Source organism: Mobula hypostoma, chromosome 13, assembly GCF_963921235.1.
Source record: "Mobula hypostoma chromosome 13, sMobHyp1.1, whole genome shotgun sequence".
Classification (NCBI taxonomy): domain Eukaryota; kingdom Metazoa; phylum Chordata; class Chondrichthyes; order Myliobatiformes; family Myliobatidae; genus Mobula; species Mobula hypostoma.
In genome coordinates this window covers 18,502,510-18,529,018 of record NC_086109.1, presented here as the reverse complement: position 1 = coordinate 18,529,018, position 26,509 = coordinate 18,502,510, and the positions used below count along the sequence as shown (strand labels likewise).

General features: G+C 41.2%; 1 protein-coding gene across 2 annotated transcripts in view; it reads left to right on the top strand.

The window, feature by feature from the left end:
* Positions 1-20,303, top strand: part of cttnbp2nlb (CTTNBP2 N-terminal like b) — an 88,616-nt gene extending 68,313 nt beyond the window's left edge. Inside the window, exons 5-6 of one of the 2 annotated variants that reach the window (XM_063065398.1) lie at positions 11,389-13,092; positions 15,407-20,303. In XM_063065398.1, the coding sequence (XP_062921468.1) occupies positions 11,389-13,074 (1,686 nt within the window). In that variant the 3' untranslated portion in view covers positions 13,075-13,092; positions 15,407-20,303. Of the gene's footprint in view, positions 1-11,388 lie in introns of both variants that reach the window. The other variant, XM_063065397.1, reaches the window with a different exon arrangement.
* The last annotated feature ends 6,206 nt before the right edge of the window (positions 20,304-26,509 follow it).

The window sequence follows — 26,509 nt, the reverse complement described above, 5'->3', positions numbered from 1 at the left end:
TCATATTCCATTTGCAGTAGGGAGTAGCCCATTGTATTGCATGTGTACAGCTACCAGCTGCATGACACAGCACTAATAGAAGAAATAAAAGCATAGACTATTTTCTACGTGGAGAGAAAATTCAAAAATCTGAAGTGCAAAGACTTGGGAGTTCTCGTGCAGGATTCCCAAAAGACTAATTTGCAGGCTGAATAGGCGGCGAGAGTAAATGCAATATTAGCATTCACTTTGAGAGGACTGGAATATAAAAGCAAGGCTGCAGTGTTGAACAACACACACAAAATGCTGGAGGAACTCAGCAGGCCAGGCAGCATTTATGGAAACACTGTAGGCCAAGACCCTTCATCAGGATTGGAAAGGAAGAGGGGAGGAGTGGGACTAAGAAGGTGGAGGGAAGTGGAGGAAAAAGTACAAGGTGACACCAGGAGAGGGGGATGGGTGAAGTAAAAAGCTAGGAAGTTGATTGGTGAAAGAGACAAATGACTGGAGAAGGGAGAATCTGATAGGGGTGGATTTCCCAGTGGCCATCCATTTCCATTCTACTTCCCATTCCCATTCTGACATATCAGTCTATCACATCATCTACTGCCATGATGAGCCACACTCAGGTTGGACTGCAACACCTTTTATTCCGTCTGAGTAGCCTCCAACCTGATGGTATGAACATTGATATCTCGAACTACAGGTAATTGACCTCCCTCCTCTCCTTCACCATTCCCCATTCCTGTTTCACTCTCATGCCTTCTCTTCTTACCTGTCCATCACCTCTCTCTGGTGCGCCTCCCCCTTCCCTTTCTTACACGGTCTTCTGTCCTCTCTTACCCTTTGTGCCATGAGGAGATACCTGGTGGCCCTGTCCAAGTCACTGCCACATTTCTGGGATTCTCCCTCCTCCGCCTACGATGGACCTTTCCAATACTTTGTCCTCCGCCAGATCCACACTTTCAACCACCAGTTCTTTGCCTTTCTCGCATCCAGCAAGGATCGGAATGTCACCCATCTTCAGACCGCAGATCCCGCAATCTCCAGCTCTGGCAGCCCACGATCCCTGCTGCTTCCTGCTTGGACTCAGTACTATTGGATGATCCCAGATTACAAATCTTTTCGAATCCATCCCCAGCCCCGACAGCTCTGGGCACCTCCATATTGGTGACACTACCATCACCAACGCCAGTTCCAATGATCCTGAGCGGATTCAGAACCTGGATTCCACTGCCATCAGTGGCAGTTCCGATGACCCCAGACACCTTCAAACTGTTAATTGCATGACTGCTAACTCCAGCTGCAGCCTGGACCTTGACCGATAGCACTTACACACCGGGTCTTTACACTCTGCCACTGGAACCCCTGTCTTCCCTTTCCCTACCACCACTGCAATCCCGTGTCGCTCAGATCCCCCCACCAGCTCTACCCCCTCTGAGGCAGAACGTTCTGTCCTCAATAAGGGCCTCACCTTTGTCCCCCTGTACCCACACCTCAATGAGTTCTGCACCCGCCATGACACTGAGCTCTTCTTCTCTGTGCCTACTTCTTTAGCAAGGACTCTCCACCCCGCACCGATGATACCTTCTCCTGTCTTCAACCCTCCTCCTCTTCCTAGACACCCCTCTCTCTGGTCTCGTGGTTTCTCTGCATCATTTTGTCGCTAACTGCTGACGAGACATCAACCATCTCGACTTTAGCACGCTTCTTCCAATTCCAATCTCACCCCTTCTGAACGTGCTGTTCTCCACTCTCTCCGCACTTGTAATATTGTTATTCCCTTCTCTCATTTCCTCCGTCTCAGCCTCATCTGCTCCTTAGATGAGGTTTTTCATTCCAGAACAACTGAGATGCCCTCCTTCTTCAAAGAAAGAGGCTTCCCTTCCTCCACCATCAATGCTGCCCTCACCCAACATAGATTGGGGGATCGCTTTGTCAAGCACCTTCATTCCTTCTGCTACAAAAAGCAGGATTTACTTCCCATTCCATATTATGACATGTCAGTCCATAGCCTCCTCTGCTGCCAGGATGAGGCCACACTCAGATTGGAGGAGTAACATCTTATATTCTGTCTTGGTAGCCTCCAACCTGATAGCATGAACATCAAATTCTCAAGCTTCTTGTAATTGACCCGCCCCCTTCACCATTCCCCATTCCTGTTTCCTACTCTCCTTCCCTGCCCATCACCTCCTTCTGGTGCTCCTTCCCCTTCCATTTCTTCCATGGTCTTCTGCCCTCTCCTATCAGATTCCTCTTTCTCCAGCCCTTTTATCTTTTTCACCAATCAACTTCTCAGCTCTTTACTTCACCCCTCCCCCCCGCCTTCTTAGTCCGATTCCTTCCCCCTTTCTTTCCAGTCCTGATGAAGACTCTTGGCCCGAAACATCAACTGTTGACTCTTTTCTATAGGTGCTGCATGACCTACTGAGATCCCCCAGCATTTTGTGTGTGTGTTGCTTTGGATTTCCAGCATCTGCAGATTTTCTCATGATGTAATATTGAGGCTTTACAAAGCACTGGTAAGGCCTCACTTGGAGTATCTTGAACAGTTTTAGGCCCCTTAGCTAAGAAAAGATGTGCTGAAACCAGAGAGGGGTCAAAGCAGATTCACAAAAATGGTCACAGGATTGAGAAATACTATATGAGGAGTGTTTGATAGTTCTGGGCCTGTATTCACTTGGAATTCAGAAGAGTGGGGTGGGGTGGGAATCTCATTGAGACCTATTGAATGTTGAAAGGCCTCAAAAGAGTGGATGTGAAGAGGATGTTTCCTGCAGTTGGGGGACACAGCCTTAGAATAGAGGGAGTCCATTTAGAACAGCAATGAGGAGGAATTTCTTTATCTAGTGAGTGGTGAATCTGCAGAATTCATTCCTACAGGTGGCCATGGAAGCCAAGTCACTGGGTATATTTAAGGCAGATGTTGACAGATCCTTGATTAGTAAGGGCATGAAGAGATACAGGGAGAAGCCAGGAGATTGGGGCTGAAGGGGAAATGAATCAGCCATGATGAAATGGTGGAGCAGACTTGATGGCCAAGTGACCTAATTCTGCTTCTACATCTTACGATCTGATTATACATGTAATGGAATCATATGCCTGGTTGGAAAAACTTGTACGGTCCAGCAAGACAGCCAGAAATAGAAAGTAAAATATGGCTGAGTAAAGTCCATGAAACCTAAGCTTTTCACTATTTTTCATAATTTCAGCAAAGTAACAATGTGCCCTAAATAACTGGAATTGTTTCTGTCATTCTGGAAATGATCAAGTTTCTGTTTTAAAAAACTGCCATCATTCAACATCCACTACAAATTTGACTAGGCTATGAGAGAGCAATGACTCTTCAGGGGAAAAAATCTTTTTATTTTATTATTAACCATTTCTGTACTTTTTTTTTAATACATTCTGTCAAGACTTATGGTTTTATCTCCAAATAAATCAATCAGACTAAATCTTGTCTTGGAAACCTCAGTCTTAAGACTGTACTGCTGGAAAGTGTGTTGCCCTAACAAGTTCAAGTTTATTAACCTTCAGACATTCGCATGAATACTGCCAAATGAAACAACCATTCTCTAACACAATACAGGTTTCCCCCGTTATCCAAAGGTAGAGCGTTCCTATGAAACAGTTCATAAGCCGGAATGTCGTAAAGTGAATAAGCAATTACCATTTATTAATATGGGAAAATTTTTTGAGCGTTCCCAGACCCAAAAAATAACATACAAAATTATGCCAAATAACACATAAAACCTAAAATAGCAGCAACATATAGTAAAAGCAGGAACGATATGATAAATACACAGCCTATATAAGGTAGAAATACTTTTCTGCAGCACTGTCTAGCGCAGCGAAAATCTCACGGCAGCACTCTGCAGAGACACTCTCCAGTAACCTTTAAGCTATGAAGCTGCAAAATCATACCAAATAACACAGCCTATATAAAGTAGAAATAATGTATGTACAGTGTAGTTTCACTTACCGGAATCAGGAAGACTCCAATAAATTGCAATTTCATCACAGTTAAGCACTTGCTTATATGAATAACCACCTTCTGTAATTATTTTCTTCAGTTCTGCTGGGAACTTTTCGGCAGCTACAGCATCAGCCGAAGCACTCTCTCCAGTAAATGTTAAACTATGAAGCTGCCCTCGCTTCGAAACCAATCAAACCACCCATGACTACCTTTAAATTCCACTTTTGCAACACTTTCATCAGCATCGTCCAGTGCTTTCTGTTTCAGCTTATTAAAAAGGCTGACTGATTTCTCCTGTATAAGAAAACTTAACAGAACCCATGCTTTGTACACCCATCAATCCACACAAGCAATAGACCTTCCATTTTATCCATTATTGGATGCCGACTAAGAGAGGCCACTTTGCTACGAGCAGAACCAATAGCAACATCGGCAGCTTTCAAAATTCTTTCTCTCTGCGTATAAATAGTGCGAATGGTGGACACAGGCAAGTTCAACATGCGGATAATGTCCTTACTTCGTTCACCATGATCGAAACGCTTAATTATGTCTAGTTTTACGCTAAGTGTAACACCTTTACGAGCTCTTTTAGGCTTTTCCGATACCTTAGAACTCATCTTGCTAACGGATGCAAAAAATAAATCGAGATAAAGCACGTGTTTAAGCAATGGCGGCTAGAATGCAGTTCCGGGTGAGGAGCTTAGCTTTTCGAGCGTGTGCTGACTTTTATCACGCGCTGCCTTTTTTCATAACAGTGAAAACACCTTCTGTTAGCGAAAACAGGTAACTAATGTAGGTCTTTCGTAACAGCGAGGTGTCGTAAAGCGAACGTTCTGAAAACGGGGCCACCTGTACATATAACTCACACACAACACAAGGTAATGTTACAACATATAAATTAACAATTAATGAAATATTTCCAGAAGATTGATATTTAGCATGAGGTGCAATTACGACACAAACTTGGACCCTGTCCTCAGAAATTAATTTTTGTTAAGCATCATTCTGGTTGCTTTCATTTCCATATTTTTCCATGTATGCAAATCCTTTACCAATATAGGAACTAAAATAGGATATAATACTCACTTAAACTGGATGTTCTTTGCAATTCTGCATAAAATTTAACCTGCTTTCTTTACAGCCTGCTTACATAATGTGCACTTTGAATTAATGAACAACAGTGAATCCCACACTTTGTGAAATTAATGCATTCCTTGCAAGGAAAAGTAAAACAAAAAGTTGAAGGACAGTTCACTGAAGGCCACACTTTCACATTACTAATTAGATGTTGAAGTGAGTGTGCAGAAGCCCAACAGTCTGCCTAGTCATTTGCCTTATGAATATGTACATGATACTTGATGAAAAGTTAAAGAGTATATCAGCAGCAGGCAAGTTGGACCCTTGTGCTGGCTCTGCCATTCTGTAACATCATAGCAGATCTTGTACCTCTATTCCTCTTTCATACTGTAACCCATTTCCTTCATTCCCTTGATATCCAACCATCTATCCATCTTTCTTAAATAAACTCAATGGCTCAGCCACCACAGCAGTAAAGATTTGCAAAGAATCACTGTCCTCTAGATTTAAACTCGAGATAAGTTGCCTGTGTAGAATACAGACAGGAAGTATGTGTGTGAGGCCGATGTTCTGTACTGGGTGTCAGATGTGGGAAGTCCGGGAGACTCCCAGCCTCCCGGACGGCCACACCTGTGCCAAGTGCGTCGAACTGCAGTTCCTTAGGGAACTGGAAATGCAGCTCGATAACCTTCATCTGGTCAGGGAGAGTGAGGAGGTGATAGAGAGGAGCTATAGACAAGGCGTCACACTGGTCCCTCGGGAGACAGATAAGTGGGTAACAGGAGAGGGAAGGGCAAGAAGCAGATACTAGAGAGTACCCCTGTGGCTGTCCCCCTTAACAATAAGTACTCCTGTTTGAGTACCGTTCGGGGGACAGCCTACCTGGGGGAGGCAACAGTTGACACACTTCTGGCACAGAGCCTGGCCCTGTGGCTCAGAAGGATAGGGAAAGGAAGAGGATGGCAGCAGTGATAGGGGACTCTATAGTTAGAGGGTCAGACAGGCGATTCTATGTACGCAGGAAAGAAACACGGATGGTAGTTTGCCTCCCAGGTGCCAGGGTCCAGGATGTTTCTGATCGCATCCATGATATCCTAAAGTGGGAAGGAGGAAGTCAAGGAGGGATTGTCTATTGAGTCTCTGTGGGTGGAAGTTAGGAACAAGAAGGGGTCAATAACTCTATTGGGTGTTTTTTATAGACCACCCAATAGTAACAGAGACAACGAGGAGCATATAGGGAGACAGATTCTGGAAAGGTGTAATATGTACCAGAGGTCGTGATACATATTGGTACCAATGACATAGGTAGGAAAAGGGAGGAGGTCCTGAAAGCGGACTACAGGGAGTTAGGAAGGAAGTTGAGAAGCAGGACCTCAAAATTAGTAATCTCGGGATTACTGTCTGTGCCACGTGACAGTGAGTATAGGAACAGAGTGAGGTGGAGGATGAATGCATAGCTGACAGATTGGAGCAGGGGGCAGGGATCAGATTTCTGGATCATTGGGACCTCTTTTGGGGCTGGGGTGTCCTGAACAAAAAGGACGGGTTGCACTTGAATCCCAGGGGGCCCATTATCCTGGCAGGGAGGTTTGCTAAGGCTATCGGGGAGAGTTTAAACTAGGATTGCTGGGGGGTGGGAACCAAACTGAAGAGACGGAGGAAGAGGTGGTTGGCTCACAAGTAGAGAAAGCTTATAGACAGTGCAAGAGGGAGGATAGGCAGGTGATAGAGAAGGGATGCGCTCAGACCGATGGTTTAAGATGTGTCTATTTTAATGCAAGGAGTATTATGAACAAAGCAGATGAGCTTAGAGCGTGGGTCAGTGCTTGGACCTGTGACGTTGTGGCCATTACAGAGACATGGATGGTTCAGGGGCAGGAATGGTTACTTAGAGTGGCAGGCTTTAGAGGTTTCAGAAATTACAGGGAGGGAGGCAAAAGAGGTGGGGGCGTGGCACTGCTGATCAGAGATAGTGTCGCGGCTGCAAAAAAGGAGGAAGTCATGGAGGGATTGTCTATTGAGTCTCTGTGGGTGGAAATTAGGAACAGGAAGGGGTCAATAATTCTATTGGGTGTTTAATTTTATAGACCACCCAATAATAACAGGGACATCGAGGAGCATATAGGGAGACAGATTCTGAAAGGTGTAATAATAACAGGGTTGTCATGGTGGGAGATTTTAATTTCCCAAATTTTGATTGGCATCTCCCTAGAGCAAGGGCTTTAGATGGGTTGGAGTTTGTTAGGTGTGTTCAGGAAGCTTTCTTGACACGATATGTAGATAAGCCTACAAGAGGAGAGGCTATACTTGATCTGATAATGGGAATTGATCGTGGTCAGATGTCAGATCTGTCAGTGGGAGAGCATTTTGGAGATAGTGATCACAATTCTATCTCCTTTACCAGAGCATTGGAGAGGAATAGGAACAGACAAGTTAGGAAAGCGTTTAATTGGAGTAAGGGAAAATATGAGGCTATCAGGCAGGAACTTGGAAGTATAAATTGAGAACAGATGTTCTCAGGGAAATGTATGGAAGAAATGTGGCAAATGTTCAAGGGACATTTGCGTGGAGTTCTGCATAGGTACGTTCCAATGAGACGGAAAGGATGGTAAGGTACAGGAACGGTGGTATACAAAGGCTGTTGTAAATCTAGTCAAGAAGAAAAGAAAAGCTTACAAAATGTTCAAAAAGCTAGGCAGTGACAGAGATCTAAAAGATTATAAGGCTAGCAGGAAGGAGCTTAAGAATGAAATTAGGAGAGCCAGAAGGGGCCATGAGAAGACATTGGCAGAGAGGATTAAGGAAAACACCAAGGCATTCTACAAGTATGTGAAGAGCAAGAGGATAAGACGTGAGAGAAGAGAACCAATCAAACGTGACAGTGGAAAAGTGTGTATGGAATCGGAGGAGACAGCAGAGGTACTTAATGAATACTTTGCTTCAGTATTCACTACGGAAAAGGATCTTGGCGATTGTAGGGATGACTTACAGCAGACTGAAAAGCTTTAGCATATAGATATTAAGAAAGAGGATGTGCTGGAGCTTTTGGAAAGCATCAAGTTGGATAAGTCACCGGGACCAGATGAGATGTACCCCAGGCTATTGTGGGAGGCGAGGGAGGAGATTGCAGAGCCTCTGGCGATGATCTTTGAATCATCAATGGGGACGGAAGAGGTTCCGAAGGATTGGAGGGTTGCGGATGTTGTTCCCTCATTCAAGAAAGGGAGTAGAGATAGCCCAGGAGATTATAGACCAGTAAGTTTTACTTCAGTGATTGGTAAGTTGATGGAAAAGATCCTGAAAGGCATGATTTATGAACATATGGAGAGCCATAATAAGATAAGGAATAGTCAGCATGGCTATTGGCAGGTCAAAGGCAGGTCGTTTCTTTCGAGCCTGGTTGAATTTTTTGGGGATGTGAATAAACACATTGAAGGTAGAGCAGTAGATATAGTGTATATGGATTTCAGCAAGGCATTTGACAAGGTACCCCATGCAAGGCTTATTGAGAAAGTAAGGAGGCATGGGATCCAAGAGGACATTGCCTTGTGGATTCAGAATTGGCTTCCTGCAGAAGGCAAAGATTGGTTGTAGATGGGTCATATTCTGCATGGAGGTTGATGACCAGGGGTGTGCCTCAGGGATCTGTTCTGGGACCCTGCTCTTCATGATTTTTATAAATGATCTGGATGAAGTCGGAGGATGGGTTAATAAATTTTCTGATGACACAAAGGTTGGAGGTGTTGTGGATAGTGTAGAGGGCTGTCAGAGGTTACAGTGGGATATCGATAGGATGCAAAACTGGGCTGAGAAGTGGCAGGTGGAGCTCAACCCAGAAAAGTGTGAGGTGGTTCATTTTGGTAGGTCAAATATTTGACAGAATATGGTATCAATGGTAAGACTCTTGGCAGTGTGGAGGATCAGAGGGACCTTAGGGTCCAAGTCCATAGGACACTCAAAGCTGCTACACAGGTTGACTCTGTGGTTAAGAAGGCATATGATGCACTGGCCTTCATCAACCATGGGATTGAGTTCAGGAGCCGGGTGGGGGGGAGTGTGGGTTGGTTAATATTACAACTATATAGGACCCTGATCAGACCCCACTTGGAGTACAGTTCTGGTCGCCTCACTACAGGAAGGCTGTGGAAGGCATAGAAAGGGTGCAGAGGAGATTTACAAGGATGTTGCTTGGATTGGGGAGCATGCCTTATGAGAACAGGTTGAGTGAACTTGGCCTTTTCTCCTGGGAGCGACGGAGGATGAGACCTGATAGAGGTGTATAAGATGATGAGAGGCATTGATTGTGTGGATAGTCAGAGTTTTTTTTCCCCAGGGCTGAAATGGCTAATATGAGAGGGCACAGTTTTAAGGTGCTTGGAAGTAGATACAGAGGAGATGTCAGGGGTAAGTTTTTTACGCAGAGTGGTGAGTGTGTGGAGTTGGCTGGAGGCGAAGGTCGTGGAGGCGAATATGATAGGGTTTTTTAAGAGACTCCTGGACAGGTACATGGAGCTTAGAAAACTAGAGGGCTATGGGTAACCCTAGGTAATTTCTAAAGTAAGGACATGTTTGGCACAGCATTGTGGGCTGAAGGGTCTGTATTGTGCTGTAGGTTTTTCTATGTTTCAGTAGGATCACCACCCATTTCACTCTATTGCACTGTCTCTGCCAAGTAGATCCTTTGGGGCGTCATAGCTAAACCATAGGACACTGGAGCAGAATTGGGCCATTCAGCCCATCGAGTCTGCTACATCATATAATAGCAGTAAAAGTGCAGAGATCTCGAAAAAGCACTTCAACTAAAAGGATGACTACATTATAATAAACAGTTTGTGCTTTTGTTCAAAATAAACAAATTCTCTTGAAGGAAACATATTTCTAAGAGACAATCTTTTAACTAAAAGCCCTGGATATTTACTGTTTGAATTTTAAATCAATCTCATGAACCTGATTTGAATAGTTTTTGATCTCAATGGTTGTTATGTGACCAGAACTCTGATTCATGCTTTTATTGTTTTGTTGCTTTCCTTGTTCTGATAACATTGTGGGCATGCTATTTTGGCGCCAGAATGTATGGTGACACTTACCCCCATCCTCAGCATAGTTTTAGGTTGTGTTGGTTGTTTAACGTAAATGACACATTTCATTGTGCTCCTATGCACATGTGATAAATAAAAGAATCTCAATCTCTAGGAAACTGTGGCAAAAAAAATGTTCATGGAAGAATGCACCTGCTGGTATGGTGGAGGCACGCAGTCTGCACCCTCAACGACTTGCATTCTTGTGGTGGGTGTGATGATTTCTTTTTCTCCTGGTTCTCATTAATAATGGATCAGTTTCCATATTGAAGTTTAGTTTCCATAAAGATTTTATTTATATTTTTAACTATGAAGACAGATTTTTTTAGTTAAGTAATACACAGTTTGAGGGAAGTGCAAAAGAACAACGGGGGAACCTGACGAAGTTTTAAAAATATTTAGGGAAATGCAGTGAGATGTATATCAATGATCTTTGTGCAACCTAGAACTGAGCTTCTGCCCCTGTGCCACATGACTGATGTTTCCTGTCTCAAGTATATAAATTAGCCTGATTGTATGGTGTATGGACATAGTACATTATCACACATACACTCCTTTGTCGCTTGATTAAGATCAATATTCAATTTAGGATTATGATATACAGTTGTGTTTTCAAACAATGGCAGGTATCCTTGGTAATAGATCATGAATAAGCCATCTATGAAACAGACTTGAGAGTTTATAAAAGAAAAAAGGTACGGTCTTCATTTTTAGCAATGCATACTTTATTATTATCCTAAGCTATTACTCCAGTTTTTCCTGCCCCTCATTTTATTTGATTTCTAGCGTTTTAACCTGCCTTTGAAATAGGTTGTATGAAAAAAATGCAGCATTGGAGCGTGGCACTTAGCGTAACACTTCACAGTGTCAGCAGTGGGAAGATTGAGGTTCAGATCTTGCCACTGTCTGTAAGAAGTTTGTGTGTTCTCCCCATGACCATGTGGTTTCCTTTAGGTGCTCTGGTTTGGTATGTATGCTATGTTGGCACTGGAAGCATGGTACCCCTAGCATATTCTTGAATTGTGTTGGATGTTGAATCAAACAACACATTTCCCTAAATGTTTTGATGTACATGTGACAAATAAAGCTAAACTTTAATTTTAAAGGTACAACTGTGACCTGCTTATCCTATATTTTACACCTTAGCCTTGTGATAAGTAGCAGAAAAGCCACGTCACTTCAATTACCTATAGACGAAAATCTTCACAATGGGGAAAATATAGATTGTAGTAAAATAAATTTGTTTTTCTCTTTCTTCCCCAAAATGCATCTGCGTAGCTGGAGTTTGAAAAGTCGCAGGTGAAGAAGGTGGAAAAGGAGCAGAAGAAGGTGTCCACGCAGTTGGAGGAAGAACGATCACGGCACAAGCAGCTGACCACAGTGTTGGTGAAAGAATGCAAAAAAGCAACTAACAAGTCAGCAGAGGAAATGCAGAAAGCTGCAGAGCTAAAATTAAAGCTTGAGAAAGAGCTGGAAAGGAGCTGCAAATTGGAAGAAGAGTTGACCATTGAGAAGAGACGGGCCTTGCAGAAGGAAGCCCAAATGGAGAAACAGCTCTTTGAATTTGACACTGAGAAGGAGCAGCTGAGAGCTAAGCTAAACCGCGAAGAAAACCAAACACGAGCTCTCAATGAAGAAGTGGAACATTTAAAAAAAATCATTGCAGAACTTAAAAGTGGAGCAGGAACCTCAATTAAAACAACAGGGAATGAAGCAGGCTCATCAGTAGGGACTGGGTCTAATAAAAGTAAATCATGCCAAGTAGATCTTCCATATGTGGAAGTGACAAGCAGAAGTGATACAAAACCAGGACATTGCACATCACCTAAAATGCCAGTGTTTGTTCCACATCTAAACGGGCACTGTGCGACACTTGCATTTAATAACAACGACGATCAGTCAACTGATGACAATGAAACGGATGGCATTTATGCAAATGAGAACAAACCTGTTTCTCCCACTCCGGATCACGTCAGTGAAAATGGAGCTGCCACAGTGACCACGAGCTACGCACCACATTTCACTGGTTCTCCAAACAACACCGTAAATTCATCGGCTGCCTCTTCAGTATCTTCCTCCCCATGCTCATCCCCTGTGTTGACAAAACGACTGATTGGTTCAGCAAGCCCCACGACCAGCTTTCAGTCCTCCTACCAAGCTGGGCTAAATCAAAGGTTTCATGCTGCTCGATTTAAGTTCCAAGCACAGGCAGAGCAAGATCAACAGACTGGTGTCCTACAGAGTCCTCCCCCAAGGGATCTGTCGCCCACTACCTTGGACAGTTCAGCTGCCAAACAGTTGGCTCGTAATACTGTGACCCAAGTCCTTTCTAGGTTTACAAGTCAGACGAATACCCTCAAAACTACAAATAATTCCCCGTTTGGTACTGACTATCGGCAGCTGGGCACTTCAACAAAAGCTCCAATCAGTGATGCCAATCATTCACCAAACAGTAGCAAAGTCTCTAGTCCTCAGAGTCCACTGGTACCTTGTATAAGATCGCCAACGACATCAAGGGTGGATCGAGGCAATCCACCACCCATTCCTCCTAAAAAGCCCGGCCTTGCACAGTCTCCAGCTTCACCACACCCACTGGGGAGAACGTCAGCGGATGGTGGACCAACGCAAATCGGGCTTGCTTCCAAAAACGAGTCAAGTACCCCCAGCTCTGTGCAACCACAGCGTTTCTTTAACTGGCGAGAAACAGGGAATCATGAGGATGTCTCATCAAAATCGTCTTTGGACCATGGTGCAGTGATGGGCTCAGCGGATGGTACTGAGGCTGCAGTTTGTGTTGCACCACTACCCAATGAACCAAACCCTACAGCCTCCATAAAGCTCTCAGCCGTTTCTGTGGATGGTTGTAACACCACGGTGGACCTTCCAAACACTTGTGGCATGGATAACAGTTTGATCACACCATCCAATAAAGAGATTGATATACTTCTACCAACCAGTAGTTAAACTGTGTAGAAACCAGATGTGAGTTGATGCTTTTTTTTCACTCCTTCCAGATAATTGGAGTTTTGTAATAACAATTTATTATTTATAGCACATTTTGTATTTATACAATATCCACTTTGCTCAGCATTTTACAAACTTTAGCAGTTAGTGTTTTATATTTACCTTTTTAGTCTTGGTATCAATAACATTAATTTATGGGTTAAATGGGAAAAATTAACTAAATGTATAAAAATTCAGAAGCTCCCATTTAATAAAAGACTTTTCAGTACAGTGTTACCAGTCATCAATTAATGGATGGAATCACTGAATGCTCCCCAAAATGTTTTGAAGTTCCTTCGGGGTGTTTTGTCCATTCACCATAACCATGGCTTTTATTGGTATTCACTAATGTAATTTTATAATCGTGAAAAGTACATTGTGAAACTAAAATGGGAAGAGATTTAAAAAGGGAATGAAAACTCTATAATTTGCAAATCTGGTTAGGTTCATGTTGCAGCCCAAGCCAGCCTTTATGTAAGGGATGATAATGGTGCTGGGAAATCCATCAGGAATTTCACAGAAAACTGCAAACAATTTTCTGATGGTCACTTTGGTTCTTATAATGATAAACGTGGGTAGTGGGTAGAAGATAGTGGATCTGAGAAACATAAGTTTGCTTTCTTCCTTGTCACATAACTAAAATAATTTACCCTTCATTATTGTTTTGCTTTGATGGTGGTGGTAGTAATTAAGAACTGTTTTTGCTCCTGCAATGAGTGCATTTAAAACCTTTAAATGTAATATCTCTTCAGTGAAGACTTCAGTTAAACTATATATATTTAATTATTTTATTACTTAGCTAACTGATCCTGGGAGTGTTAGCAAAGGTTGCTGGTGATGTTTTTTTTTTCATCTGGATGCTAAACTACTAGAATAGACCTGTGATTGATGTTTTAAATGCTGTATTCCTCTGGTTTGATTCATTAATTGCCAAGGATCTGTATATCATATCAGAGGGAGTTCGAGTACTTTAACAACAGATTCAAATGTTTCCTCGATTTGTAAGTAGCACAGCCAAAGGGATTGCACAGTGTTCTGCTTTACATCCATTAGTTAAGTGTCATTAAACTTTATTCAAAGTGAGTTCAACTACTTGTGGTATTCAGGGGCAGTCAAATTTTGAGCAACTACGTACTGTAATAATATCTTTATAATTTCCAGAGGCTTGTTTAAATGCTCAGTTTAGCTAGAAATATGCAATGAGGAGAGGAAATCTACGGTGTGCACAAGGCATACACAACATCAAGTACAAGAAGATGGTACAATTTTTTTAAACTGAGCCTATAAACCGATGTTCTCCCCAGTGGGTGTGGTGTGTTTTTTTTAGTTTTTTTTCCTTCCAACACCCCACAATGAGAATCTCATTGTACACATTCATATGACTAAAATGGCAACACAGATTTATTGCTGGATCTCTACCACAACAGTGAAGCTGGAGTTTTATCAGACTGTCCAATGGTTTGGGAAAATGGCTTTGCTTACTTACATGCCACCTGCCCCCCATTTCCCTACACAAATAGATTAGTCTTCCACCATGATAGGCATTAACATAGACAAATCAGAATTTAAATAACTTCAAGATCTGATAAAGTATTAATTTTAGTCATCTAAATGACAGATTAAAAATTGTATGTTTGATTGGCAGCAGTCATTTTAAACACAGTTTTGTAAACTGCAGGATAGATATGATCCACTGAGGAGATCCAGTGAGAAATTGTACTAAATTTGTATCACAGTCTGTGTTCTTTTTTTTTACCACCTGTTTCTAAGCATCAGGGTAAATTGGTGCGACTACTAGAACGGAAAATTTGAAAATTGTTTAGCATCTTTTTGCACCTTGGATCTATAGCTCAAAGGTCTTCAGGTGAGTTGAATTGCCTTAAAATGTGGTAAATGTTATTTAGGTGCAAGTGATGGCCATTTTGTACATAGTAGGAATCACAGAGCAATAAGTGAAATCCTCGGTTAGCATTTTTAAATATAATATTTCTTTTAATACTCAGTATTTTAAAGGCTACAAAGACTGTGCACTTGAGACGCTCAAAAGGCTCACTCAGCCATTTAAACTCTGAAATAAAGGGCCTTCAATTGCCATTCTTGCCCAGTCCTGATGAAACCTTGGGAATGAATCATTTCTATGAATTAGAAAGCTACCTTTGGTATTTCTGATGCCCTTAGAGTTTGATCTTACTAGATTAGGAGGTAGTAACTTTGAAACGTTACGTTTCCAAAAAAAAGCAAGTTCCTAAAATGTCTGAGATTTCTTTGTTTTTTTGAATGATCTGTTCTGCAGCAATCAGTAGGTATCGGGAAACTAGCAGTTTGGACCTCAGTAGTATCACCGTCTTGGAAGATGAAATGCAGTTGTGGGAGGACCAGAGTATTCCATGTCATCTCATCCTGCCTGCCTTCTGGCATCAGCTTTTATCAGTTCTAAGAGGCACAACACCCAGCTGAACCAGAACTGTATCTCAACCCTCCTCCAATATTCTCCCTGCTTTGCTTAGCAACAGAAGTTCAAAGCTTGTTGGATCACACAAATTCTCAGATAGCCTGCTGACTTCTGGGATGTGTCGATAAATTCATGTGTTTCCATGTAACGGAGGGCACAAAATAAATAATTTAAGACAGTGCTCCATAAGCTGTGAACTAGCTTAACAAAACATTATGATAAGCAATGGAAAGTCTGTGACTTCAGATTGACATGGTTTGCTATGATTGGTTTATTCCAGATCCATGAACATTGCAAATGAACCACTACTGCTTTATAAAAAATTACACATGTTGGTCCCAGTAGGGTATATATCATTGTTACCAAAATGTGATCAACAATTTCGGCAACAGAACAACAGATTATTGCTTCATGAATGGTCAACTTTAAGTAATCAATGTTTTGTGCATTTTTGAAATTCAGTGACGCTTTTCTAAAATACATTTTATATTCTTACTTTCTTAAAGCTGTGTGGGCCACCTGATAGGGATAGCGAGAAATGAAATCAGAGAGGTAATATCATTACGTAGCGTGAATACATCCCAATTAATCCAGTTGGCTGTCTTGCACACTGAGTGCTGATCAGTGCCCCCCCAGGACTATTTGCTGTGATTAGGGAAGTTGCAAAGAATGTAGGTGAGGCATTGCCTCATTTAGATATACAGATAATCCATTGACAGTAAATCTGGAACTCCGCAAGGTAAACTAATAATAGAACAAAGACAGGTAGGGCAAATGAGGGCCAGTTTCAAGAAGTCCTTTGTACTGAGAGATGATTTTGAAAATGGTTGAGGAACTGTAGACAAATTAACTGCAGAAGGTAAGTACTTATGTCCATATTGGAAAAGTTGACAGTTCTAGTATAATTTTAAGTTTATGTAAGTGCTGAGTAGTAGCTGAAGAATATAGTCAGTATAATACAGCTAACAATACGTATTTATAAGTAAATCATGGAAGTGAGTTCCCGTGGAGAGAAAATTGCAAGCTACTGGAGTAAGGGTTGTGCGGCTTGTGGAAGTTTTTGGAATCATGTTTTAATTGTTTCCTTAATGCCACGGGTATTTTAAAAATAGTTTTCCTTTGAGGATTTTTGTTTTAAATTTTGCTACCATGCTGTGACAGTGATTTGAAATTACATGATGTAGGTGATAGAATGGTGGTGGATAGTGATGTAGGATCGGGAGAAATAGGGAATAGTGACTGATAAAGTACCGGGTTTCTTGTTTTCTGCAACAAAACTGCACTAAATGATGCTAAATAGTTAAAATCTTGCAGTTATTGACAAACTTTTAATAACAGTAGTGATTGCAATAAATAACAATTATAGAAACATAGAAAATAGGTGCAGGAGTAGGCCATTCGGCCCTTCGAGCCTGCACCGCCATTTATTATGATCATGGCTGATCATCCAACTCAGAACCCAGCCTTCCCTCCATACCCCCTGACCCCTGTAGCCACAAGGGCCATATCTAACTTCCTTTTAAACATAGCTAATGAACTGGCCTCAACAGTTTGCTGTGGCAGAGAATTCCACAGATTCACCACTCTCTGTGTGAAGAAGTTTTTCCTAACCTCGGTCCTAAAAGGCTTCCCCTCTATCCTCAAACTGTGACCCCTCGTTCTAGACCTCCCCAACATCGGGAACAATCTTCCCGCATCTAGCCTGTCCAATCCCTTTAGGATCTTATACGTTTCAATCAGATCCCCCCTCAATCTTCTAAATTCCAACGAGTACAAGCCCAGTTCATCCAGTCTTTCTTCATATGAAAGACCTGCCATCCCAGGAATCAATCTGGTGAACCTTCTTTGTACTCCCTCTATGGCAAAGATGTCTTTCCTCAGATTAGGGGACCAAAACTGCACACAATACTCCAGGTGTGGTCTCACCAAGGCCTTGTACAACTGCAGTAGTACCTCCCTGCTCCTGTACTCGAATCCTCTCGCTATAAATGCCAGCATACCGTTCGCCTTTTTCACCGCCTGCTGTACCTGCATGCCCACTTTCAATGACTGGTGTATAATGACACCCAGGTCTCGTTGCACCTCCCCTTTTCCTAATCGGCCACCATTCAGATAATAATCTGTTTTCCTATTTTTGCCACCAAAGTATTATGCAGGTATTAAATTGATAAATGCAACCCAAAAGATGCAAAACATTTTTTTCCCATATTGAAAGTAAACTGGTTTGATAGAAGTTTAGCCCATCCTATTGAATCTGAAATGAGGAGACTTGTCTATTTGTGTTTCATCTTTTCAAATTGGAGGCTTAACTAAGTATTAGATGCTGTTACATGTGCTGGCTGGAGTCATTTAAAAACAATCAAAATTCATTGTACATTTTGGAATTTAATGAATGTTCTAGTGGCATTTGTTAAAGTTCTGGAATTAATTTCAAATGAATGGTAACTCTTCAGGATACAGAATACATGACGTCTTGCAAAAGTTAACATGAACCAATGAAATTGACCTAATCAATATCTTCAAAAAATCATTGAATTGTTCTTTGGAATGGAATTAATTCATCCAATTAATTAAATCTAACAATGAGAGCGAAACATTGTGGATGGAATGTGGATTCCTTCCATTATCTGTGAAGCAAGTAATTTTATGATTCTTGTTAATCTAATTACTTCTTCAGAATCTTACAATTACAAATTACTCCAAGTTAATTTACAGAAGTTACTCTTAAAATAAATCATTAATTATGATTTTTGATGAGTGGGAAGAGAAATGGTTCTCAATTGAATTAAAAATGAATATTAATTACACTACATCTAAAATCTCTCGTGACAGAGTACTGAGAGCAGGTTAAACCTGCCCAGTTGCTTGAAAGTCTTGGCAAATGCATCCTACTGAAAACACTTAAAAACTTGAATCTTGAAGCAATTGAACTTTTAAAGTTATCTCCCTCTGCTTTGCCAACTGATGTTTTGTGGAGGCTATTTTAATAATTATTCCCGAGATTGTCAATAATGCTCCATCCTATTCCGCTTCTGACAATACTTCTAAAATTGATTATGTAAATCTTTTTAAATTGTTAAATATTTTCTTGTTTTACATGTGTCTGTGTGCAGAGACTAAAATAAAATCAAAAGAATTACATGTCGTAAGTTTAAACTACAGTGCAGATGTAATTTTGAATTTCCCACCCCAGAAGCCAGCTTACTTTTCCAAAGTATGTAGTTATGAATGCCACTTCTTTTAAAAAATATATACACTACTTTACTGATAGTGATACTGAAGGCATTTCTATTGAAGCTTTCCCACTTATTTAGTCTTCTGTCTCAAACTAATTTTCTATTGACACACATACAACAACTCAACTAATGGATGTATGTACCACACACAGATATTTAAGACCAAAACAAAAGCCACACCTTGGAAACTGACCTGAAGTGTATCAGAAGCCTTTATTTATGTTTAGCTGTTTTACATCTGATCTCTACTGTAAGTGCTGGGGCGTTTGTTTTCAGAAAAGCTAAATGCAGTTGCTTTGCTCTGGTAGATCAGAACTACTTGTGCTTTCAGGTGTACGCATTTTTTTTGTCTTAATTTACTAAACAATATGTTAAGCATATGGTTTTAAGGAAATAAATTTTGATGCATACAGTATGTATTTTTTGAGATGTGATTAATCTTATTCCATAAAATGCTGTTGCCAAGGTTTATTTGCCACACCACATGAATCTTCACAATCCAAATATTGATTAATTTCTGCATTTGGAAAATGATATTCAAAAACTCTAGTGTTCTGCATTTCCATTATTGTTTGTGAATAATTAACAGAATGGGAAGCATCCTTTCTGGGTATTGAAAAAAGTGCTGAACTTCACTGATTATCAATAGGTTTCATTCAGGAACCACTAACTTGATTAAGGCAAGGGTGTCTGAACCATGTATAGACCAAGTATACCCTATGTTATTGAATTGATGTCAGCATGATGGAAGTTTCTAATTTTCCCCTGAGGAATCAGTCACCAGCCAGTAATCCTATTGCTCAGTATTTGGAATTGCTTGATAACCACCTACAATAATTTCTGTAATGGGATTTACTCTGAAAGAGATGGCCGGTCTGGGTAATTTGGGGGGATGCTGAATAAACTGTAGTACAACAAGATTCTTGAAAGGGGCTAGAAAAAAATGTGTTGAGGGATAAAGGAAGTGGGATATTGTCCATTTGAATGGCGATGATAAATCAGTATGTATGTGGCACTTAATATGAATCGTTGTGCTTTCTCATCGCATTTGAAGTAAATTGCATTTTAACATTGCTTCCATTTTTATTGTAACACTAATTCACAGTGTAAAATAGTGTAGTGCTTCCATCTCATAGCATAATTGATTGGACCAATTAGTATTCTTAGTTTTAAAACATTCATAGCAATATATTTTTAATAATTTATAAGCTATAAAACTGTTTTGATACTGTAGAATTGGTATTTTTTCCAGACTTTCAATGTACTGTGTACCTAAAAATGCATGTAAAGGGGTGATTCCTTTTTGTGCTTCATTTACAAACTTCTAAATCTGAAGCTGCTCTATCTAACAGGATTTTGTTTGTACTGCTGGGATATTTCAACTAATTCAAAGTGCAACTTCTAAGTGCCTTTTGAATCTGCATGTTGTAAATTTTAAAAATGTAAAGGAATTGCATATATTCACAGTTAATGGTAATTACCATTAATAAAACCAGAATTCATACCAAGGAGTCTTGTGTCTTATTTACTTAGTCAACAAAGCATTTAGAGATCAAAATACAAGAGTAATTTGCATACTGGAGATGATCAACAAGCACTCACTAGTATAAGGTGGATCAAGAATCAACTTTATTCACCAAGCACTGTATATTTACATGTACACTCTGGCCATTTTATTAGGTATTTTCTGTACCTAATAAAATGGCAACTAAGTGTATGTTCATGGTCTTCTGCTGTAGGTCATCCACAGAGATGCTCTTCTGCACACCACTGTTGCAACATGTGGTTATTTGAGTTACTGTTGCCCTCTGGTCAGGTTGAGCCAGTCCGGCCATTCTCTTCTGACCGCTCAAGGCATCTTCACCCACAGGACCACTGTTCACTGGATTTTTTTTTGTTTTTCACACTATTCTCTAAACTCCAGAGACTATTGTGTGTGAAAATACCAGGAGATCAACTGTTTCTGCGGTGCTCAAACCACCCAACAATCATGGTCAAAGTCACTTAGATCAATTTTTTCCCCCATTTCACAATGCGTTTAATAGGGAAATGCACAACTCTGTTTACTGCTTACAACTAACTTCTTTGGGAACACAAAAAAACTGAAGTAATGGCAAGTTAGTGGTAGTTAAAGTCATGTGCCGCAAATATATAAAATAAAAATCAGATGCTCCAAAGCTAAAATAAAATCCAAAAATGCAGGAAGCACTCAGTGGGTAAAGCAGAGGGAGAAAGTAAGTTATTTTTAATTTGCAGAGGAGTGGGAAGTTGGATTGAACAAAAGGAATATAATTTATAGAGAGGCCATGACTGCCAAATGGATAAGTTGTAAAGATTATCTGGTCAATGGGTTAATGGGACCCAGTCAGAGAAAGTGAATGAAAGCAGTGACTTTGGGGTAGTTAAGGAGAGACCATGCAAGCAAAGAAACATGGAAGTTGCCAGATGTAGAGACTGCCTTCTGATCGCTGGTGGGATTGCTCTGCCAAGGAGAGGGAAAGGTCAGCTGCTGTGCCCAGAGAATGTTATTCAGGTTTTTTGCGATTTGGATATGGACTTGGACTATAGACTGGTTTTTCAGACCTTTTTTTCATGTGTTTTTCACCAGATCTTTCCTGTGTTTGTGTGGTGGGGAGGGGGATTTGGGGGGAGGTCGATGTGCCTGTTTTTTTGTCCAGGGAGGAGGGATTTGGGGGTTGGTGATTGTGCTTGCAATTCTTGGTTTCGTGGCTACCTGGAGAAGAAGAATTGCAGAGTTGTATACTTTGGTAATAAATGAACCTTTGAATCTTTGATCTAGTGTGTGCCCAGCAAGTCAGGCTGTGCTAATGGAGAGAGGGGAGAAAAGATGAGCTAATATCACAGGTCGATGTCTTGCCTCAGAATTTATATATTCAGTAATATTGCGTAGAGTTGTCCATTCGAGCCATGCCACCCCAGCAACCCCACAACCCTGATTAACTCTGTAACCTAATCACAGGACAATTTACAAAGACCAATTAAATTACCTGGTGCATCTTTGGACAGTGGAAGAAAACCAGAGCACCTGGAGAAAACCCACGCATTCGGAGACCATACAGTGACTTCTTACAAAACAGTGGCATAATTGAACCCAGAACTCTGGAATGCCCCAAGCTGTAATAGCATCGCGGTAACCACTATGGTAACCACATGGTGCATATCTGCTGTTCTGAATTAATCAAACTTAAAGAATTTGATACTGATTCTGCAAGGCTGCAGCATGCACCAAAAGAGAATGAGATATTGGATGTGCTTATCTTAGATCTCCTTGTGAGAGTGCAGAAGGACACAGAAATGTAATGGAGAATTAAGGTGATGGGCAACAGAAGCTCTTAGTCTCCTCTGTGGAGCACTCTATGCAGCTGCACTGTAAAGCAACCACCCGTTTGGTTTCTCCAATGTTAAGGAGGTCATATTATGAACAGTGAATGCAGTGCACCAGAAGGAAATGGAAGTGTATCGCACACCTCTGCCCTCACCCCATCGCCAGCACAGAGCAAGGATAGTTTCCCAGGTCCTCACCTTCCACATGTGCAGCATCTGGAGTGGATGAAACATTTTTACAGCTTCAACAAAATTTCACCACCAGACTCAACTTTTCTTCCCCTTTTAGCATTTTGAAGGGACCCTTTTCCTTCACGACTGCCTGGTCACTTTTTCCATCCCCAACAGCTACCAGCTTTCCTATATCTCTGGCTCACCCACTTATGCATTTGGGCTCATTAACAAGTAGGCAATACTTGACCTGAGTGCTTCTAGAATTTTTGTATTTTTTCCAGATTTTTGATTTTCAATCTAGCAGTTTGCCTAGCTATTCTGAATGATGCTGATTACACATTACTGGCAAATTAGTTGAATTATTTCTAATTTAGTGATTATGGAATATCCCATGTCTAACTGAGGAAAAGCTGCTCTTTAGAAGTTATAACCATATAACAATTACAGCACAGAAACAGGCCATCTCAGCCCTTCTAGTCCGTGCTGAACTCTTACCCTATCCTATTCCCACGGACCTGCACTCAGCCCATAACCCTGCATTCCTTTCCTGTCCATATATCTAACCAATTTAACTTTAAATGCCAACATTGAAGCCGCCTCAACCACTTCTGCTGGAAGCTCATTTCACACAGCTACCACTCTCTGAGTAAAGTTCCCCCTCATGTTACCCCTAAACTTTTGTCCTCTAATTCTCAACCCATGCCCTCTTGTTTGAATCTTCCCCACTCTCAATGGAAAAAGTCTAACCACGTCAACTCTATCAATCCCCCTCATAATTTTAAACACTTCGATCAAGTCTCCCCTCAACCTTCTATGCTCCAAAGAATAAAGACCTAACTTGTTCAACCTTTCTCTGTAACTTAGGAGATGAAACCCAGGCAACATTTTAGTAAACCTCCTCTGTACTCTCTCAATTTTATTGACATCTTTCCTATAATTCGGTGACCAGAACTGTACACAATACTCCAGATTTGGCCTTACCAATACCTTATACAAATTCAACATCACATCCCAACTCCTATACTCAATGCTCTGATTAATAAAGTCCAGCAAACCAAAAACTTTCTTCACCACCCTATCCACATGAGATTCCATATTCAGGGAACTATGCACCATTATTCCTAGATCCCTCTGTTCTAAAGCATTCTTTAATGCCCTACCATTTACCATGTATGATTAGTTCTACCAAAATGTAGCACCTCACATTTTTTGGCATTAAACTCCATCTGCCATCTTTCAGCCCACTTTTCTAACTGTCCTAAATCTCTCTGCAAGCTTTGAAAACCTACCTCATCATCCACAACACCACCTATCTTAGTATCATCTGCATACTTACTAATCCAATTTACCACCCTATCATCCAGATCATTAATATATACGACAAACAACATTGGACCCAGTACAGATCCCTGAGGCACACCGCTACACACCATCCTCCAATCTGACACACAGTTATCCACCTCTACTCTCTGGCATCTCCCATCTAGCCCCTGCTGAATCCATTTTACTACTTCCATATTAATGCCTAACGATTGAACCTTCCTAACTAACCTTCTGTGTGGAACCTTGTCAAAGGCCTTACTGAAGTTACTGATCTTTTTGATAATATTTTAAACCAATGCTTCTGTTTCCGTTTCAAGTGATCAGATTCCTCCTTCTTCAGCCCTTTACTCTCCCATCTCCCAACATTTTACTTCAACCTCCTCCCCCACCCACCCACCTTCCCCCTCGCCTAGTTTCACCTATCATATTCTTTGACTATTAGCACATAGCTAGTGCGGTAAGAATGCGTCCAGGGTTAGTGGTATGTTCTTTATGTGAGAACTCGTGGAGATCTCCAGTCTCTCTGTTTAACTACATCTGCACAAACACAAAATGCATTGAGCTGCAGTGGCCCGGTCTCTGGCATTGAGTCTGGTTCTGGCTCAGAATGGAAGGGGGAAGAAGTGTAGTGTAGCAGTGATAAGGGATTCCATAGTTGGAGAAGCAGACATGAGATTCTGTGGCTGCGAAAGAGGCACCATATGGTACATTGCCCCAGGTGTCAGGGTCAGGGACATCTCAAATTAAGTCCACTACATTCTGAAGGGGGAGGGAGAACAGTCAGAAGTTATGGTGCATATTGGTACTCACAGCATAGATAGGAAAAGGAAAGAGGTTCTGAAGAGAGAATATAGGGAGTTAGGTAGAAAGCTGAAAAGCGAGATCCTAAAGTCAGTAATCTTTGAATTGCTGCCTGTGCCACACACCAGTAAGGATAAGAATAGGATGATTTGGAAGCTGAATACTTGGCTGAGGAATTGGTGCAAGGGGATTTCTGGATCATTGAGATCTGTTCTGGGGAAGGTATGACCTATTCAAACAGAACGGGTTACACTTGAACCCAAGGGGGACCTATATCCCTGCAGGCAGATTTGCTAGAATTGTTGGAGAGGGTGTAAACTAATTTGGTGTGGGGTGGGAACTGGAGTGATAGTGCTGAGGATGGGGCAGTTAGTATGCAAGTATATAGTGAGACTGTGAAGAAGGACAGGCAGATGATAGGGCAAAATTGCAGACAATTCAGCTGTAATTTTTTTTAAAAATTAGGCTTCATAGAGAGATTATATATCCAAATATTTCATGATGCTGGGTGCCCCTAAGATATTCAGAGGTAGAAGCCCTGCCTGAATTTTCACAAGATAAGTTAGCTGCCCCCCCCAAAAAATAAAAACACCGTCACAGCAGATAATATGTTTTAATGGTTCTCAGCAACGAGTGTTGCAATCTTTCTTCTCTGCTACTCTAAGAACATTATTCAAAAACATTCAAAGCTTGTTGCAGTGTTGTCAGGTTGTCAGTTACCCTAACTTGGGACAAAGTTTAATCGACTGATTATGTTCCACAGCTCTTTGGGTGTAACTTGTTCTGAGCAGGCCCTCATCATTCCAAAAAAGTACACATGACAGTATTTACATGCCTCAGGCCTCTTCAATCAGAATCAGCACAATTTTGGTCAGGAAGTTAAAACCAATAATCCACATAATGAAAATACAGTATTTACCACACAGACTGGTGATGAAAGCCTTGCCATTGACAGATAGCGCAAGATTATTACTGGTTTTGTAAGTGCTGTGGCAAGACTCTTTCATTTGTTCCAAAAGGAGTTCAAGAGAGTAACATAGTTAAGTGGTCCAGCCCCCAAACACAAATGATGACTAAATTTATCCCATATTTGGTGATTCATGTATTGTGCATTTTTTGTAAACAGTGTTACATTCTGTCTCATAGTTTGAGAATGCCATTGTTCCTAGTATTTAAATACCTTGGAGTTAAAATCTGCCTTTAAGTCATTAGAATACTATCCAGCAAACACAAGGCAAAGAGGGCCAATCTTGGGATCAAAGTTCAGGAAGGGTAAGATCAATAAATTCTGATAGATTTGACCAAACACTTTCCTAAACAGTTTGTTCATGCTGTAATGTTTCCAGCTGTCCGGGAGGTGGTAGGTAGAGGGATTGTTGGTGGTAAAGTGATGATGCAAAGAAAGAAATGGCAAATATTTGTTTTTTTCTTCCCGATATGGGATTTTTTAAAGTTCCTAATAACGTATCTGTTCCTCTATGGTCAATGTGTAATTTCAGAGATTCTGATTCTGCTTCAGATTTATTTATGTCATTCAAAAATTCAAAGTATGTATGTAGTATGCAACCCTGAGATTCGTCTCCCCCACAGACAGCCACAAAACAAAGCATCAAACACGAAGAACATCAAACACCCTCACCCCATGCACAAAAAAAACACAAAGGGCAACGAAAAAGCAAGTGAAAAACACAAAATCAAACGAGTCGAGGCATATTCGTACGTACACTGAAACATACAGTGAAATGTGTCGAAAACAACAGGAATTCAGCAGATGCTGGAAATTCAAGCAACACACATCAAAGTTGCTGGTGAACGCAGCAGGCCAGGCAGCATTTCTAGGAAGAGGTGCAGTCGACATTTCAGGTCGAGACCCTTTGTCAGGGCTAGATGTTTGCGAGATGTTTCCAAGATGTTTGCGAGAAAGATTTGCAGTTTAACTATCCGGCTGACAGTCGATATCTTACAAACATTTATGGACGGTTAGAGGAAAGGGACAACGAAGGGTCTCGGCCTGAAACGTCGACTGTACCTCCTCCTAGAGATGCTGCCTGGCCTGCTGCGTTCA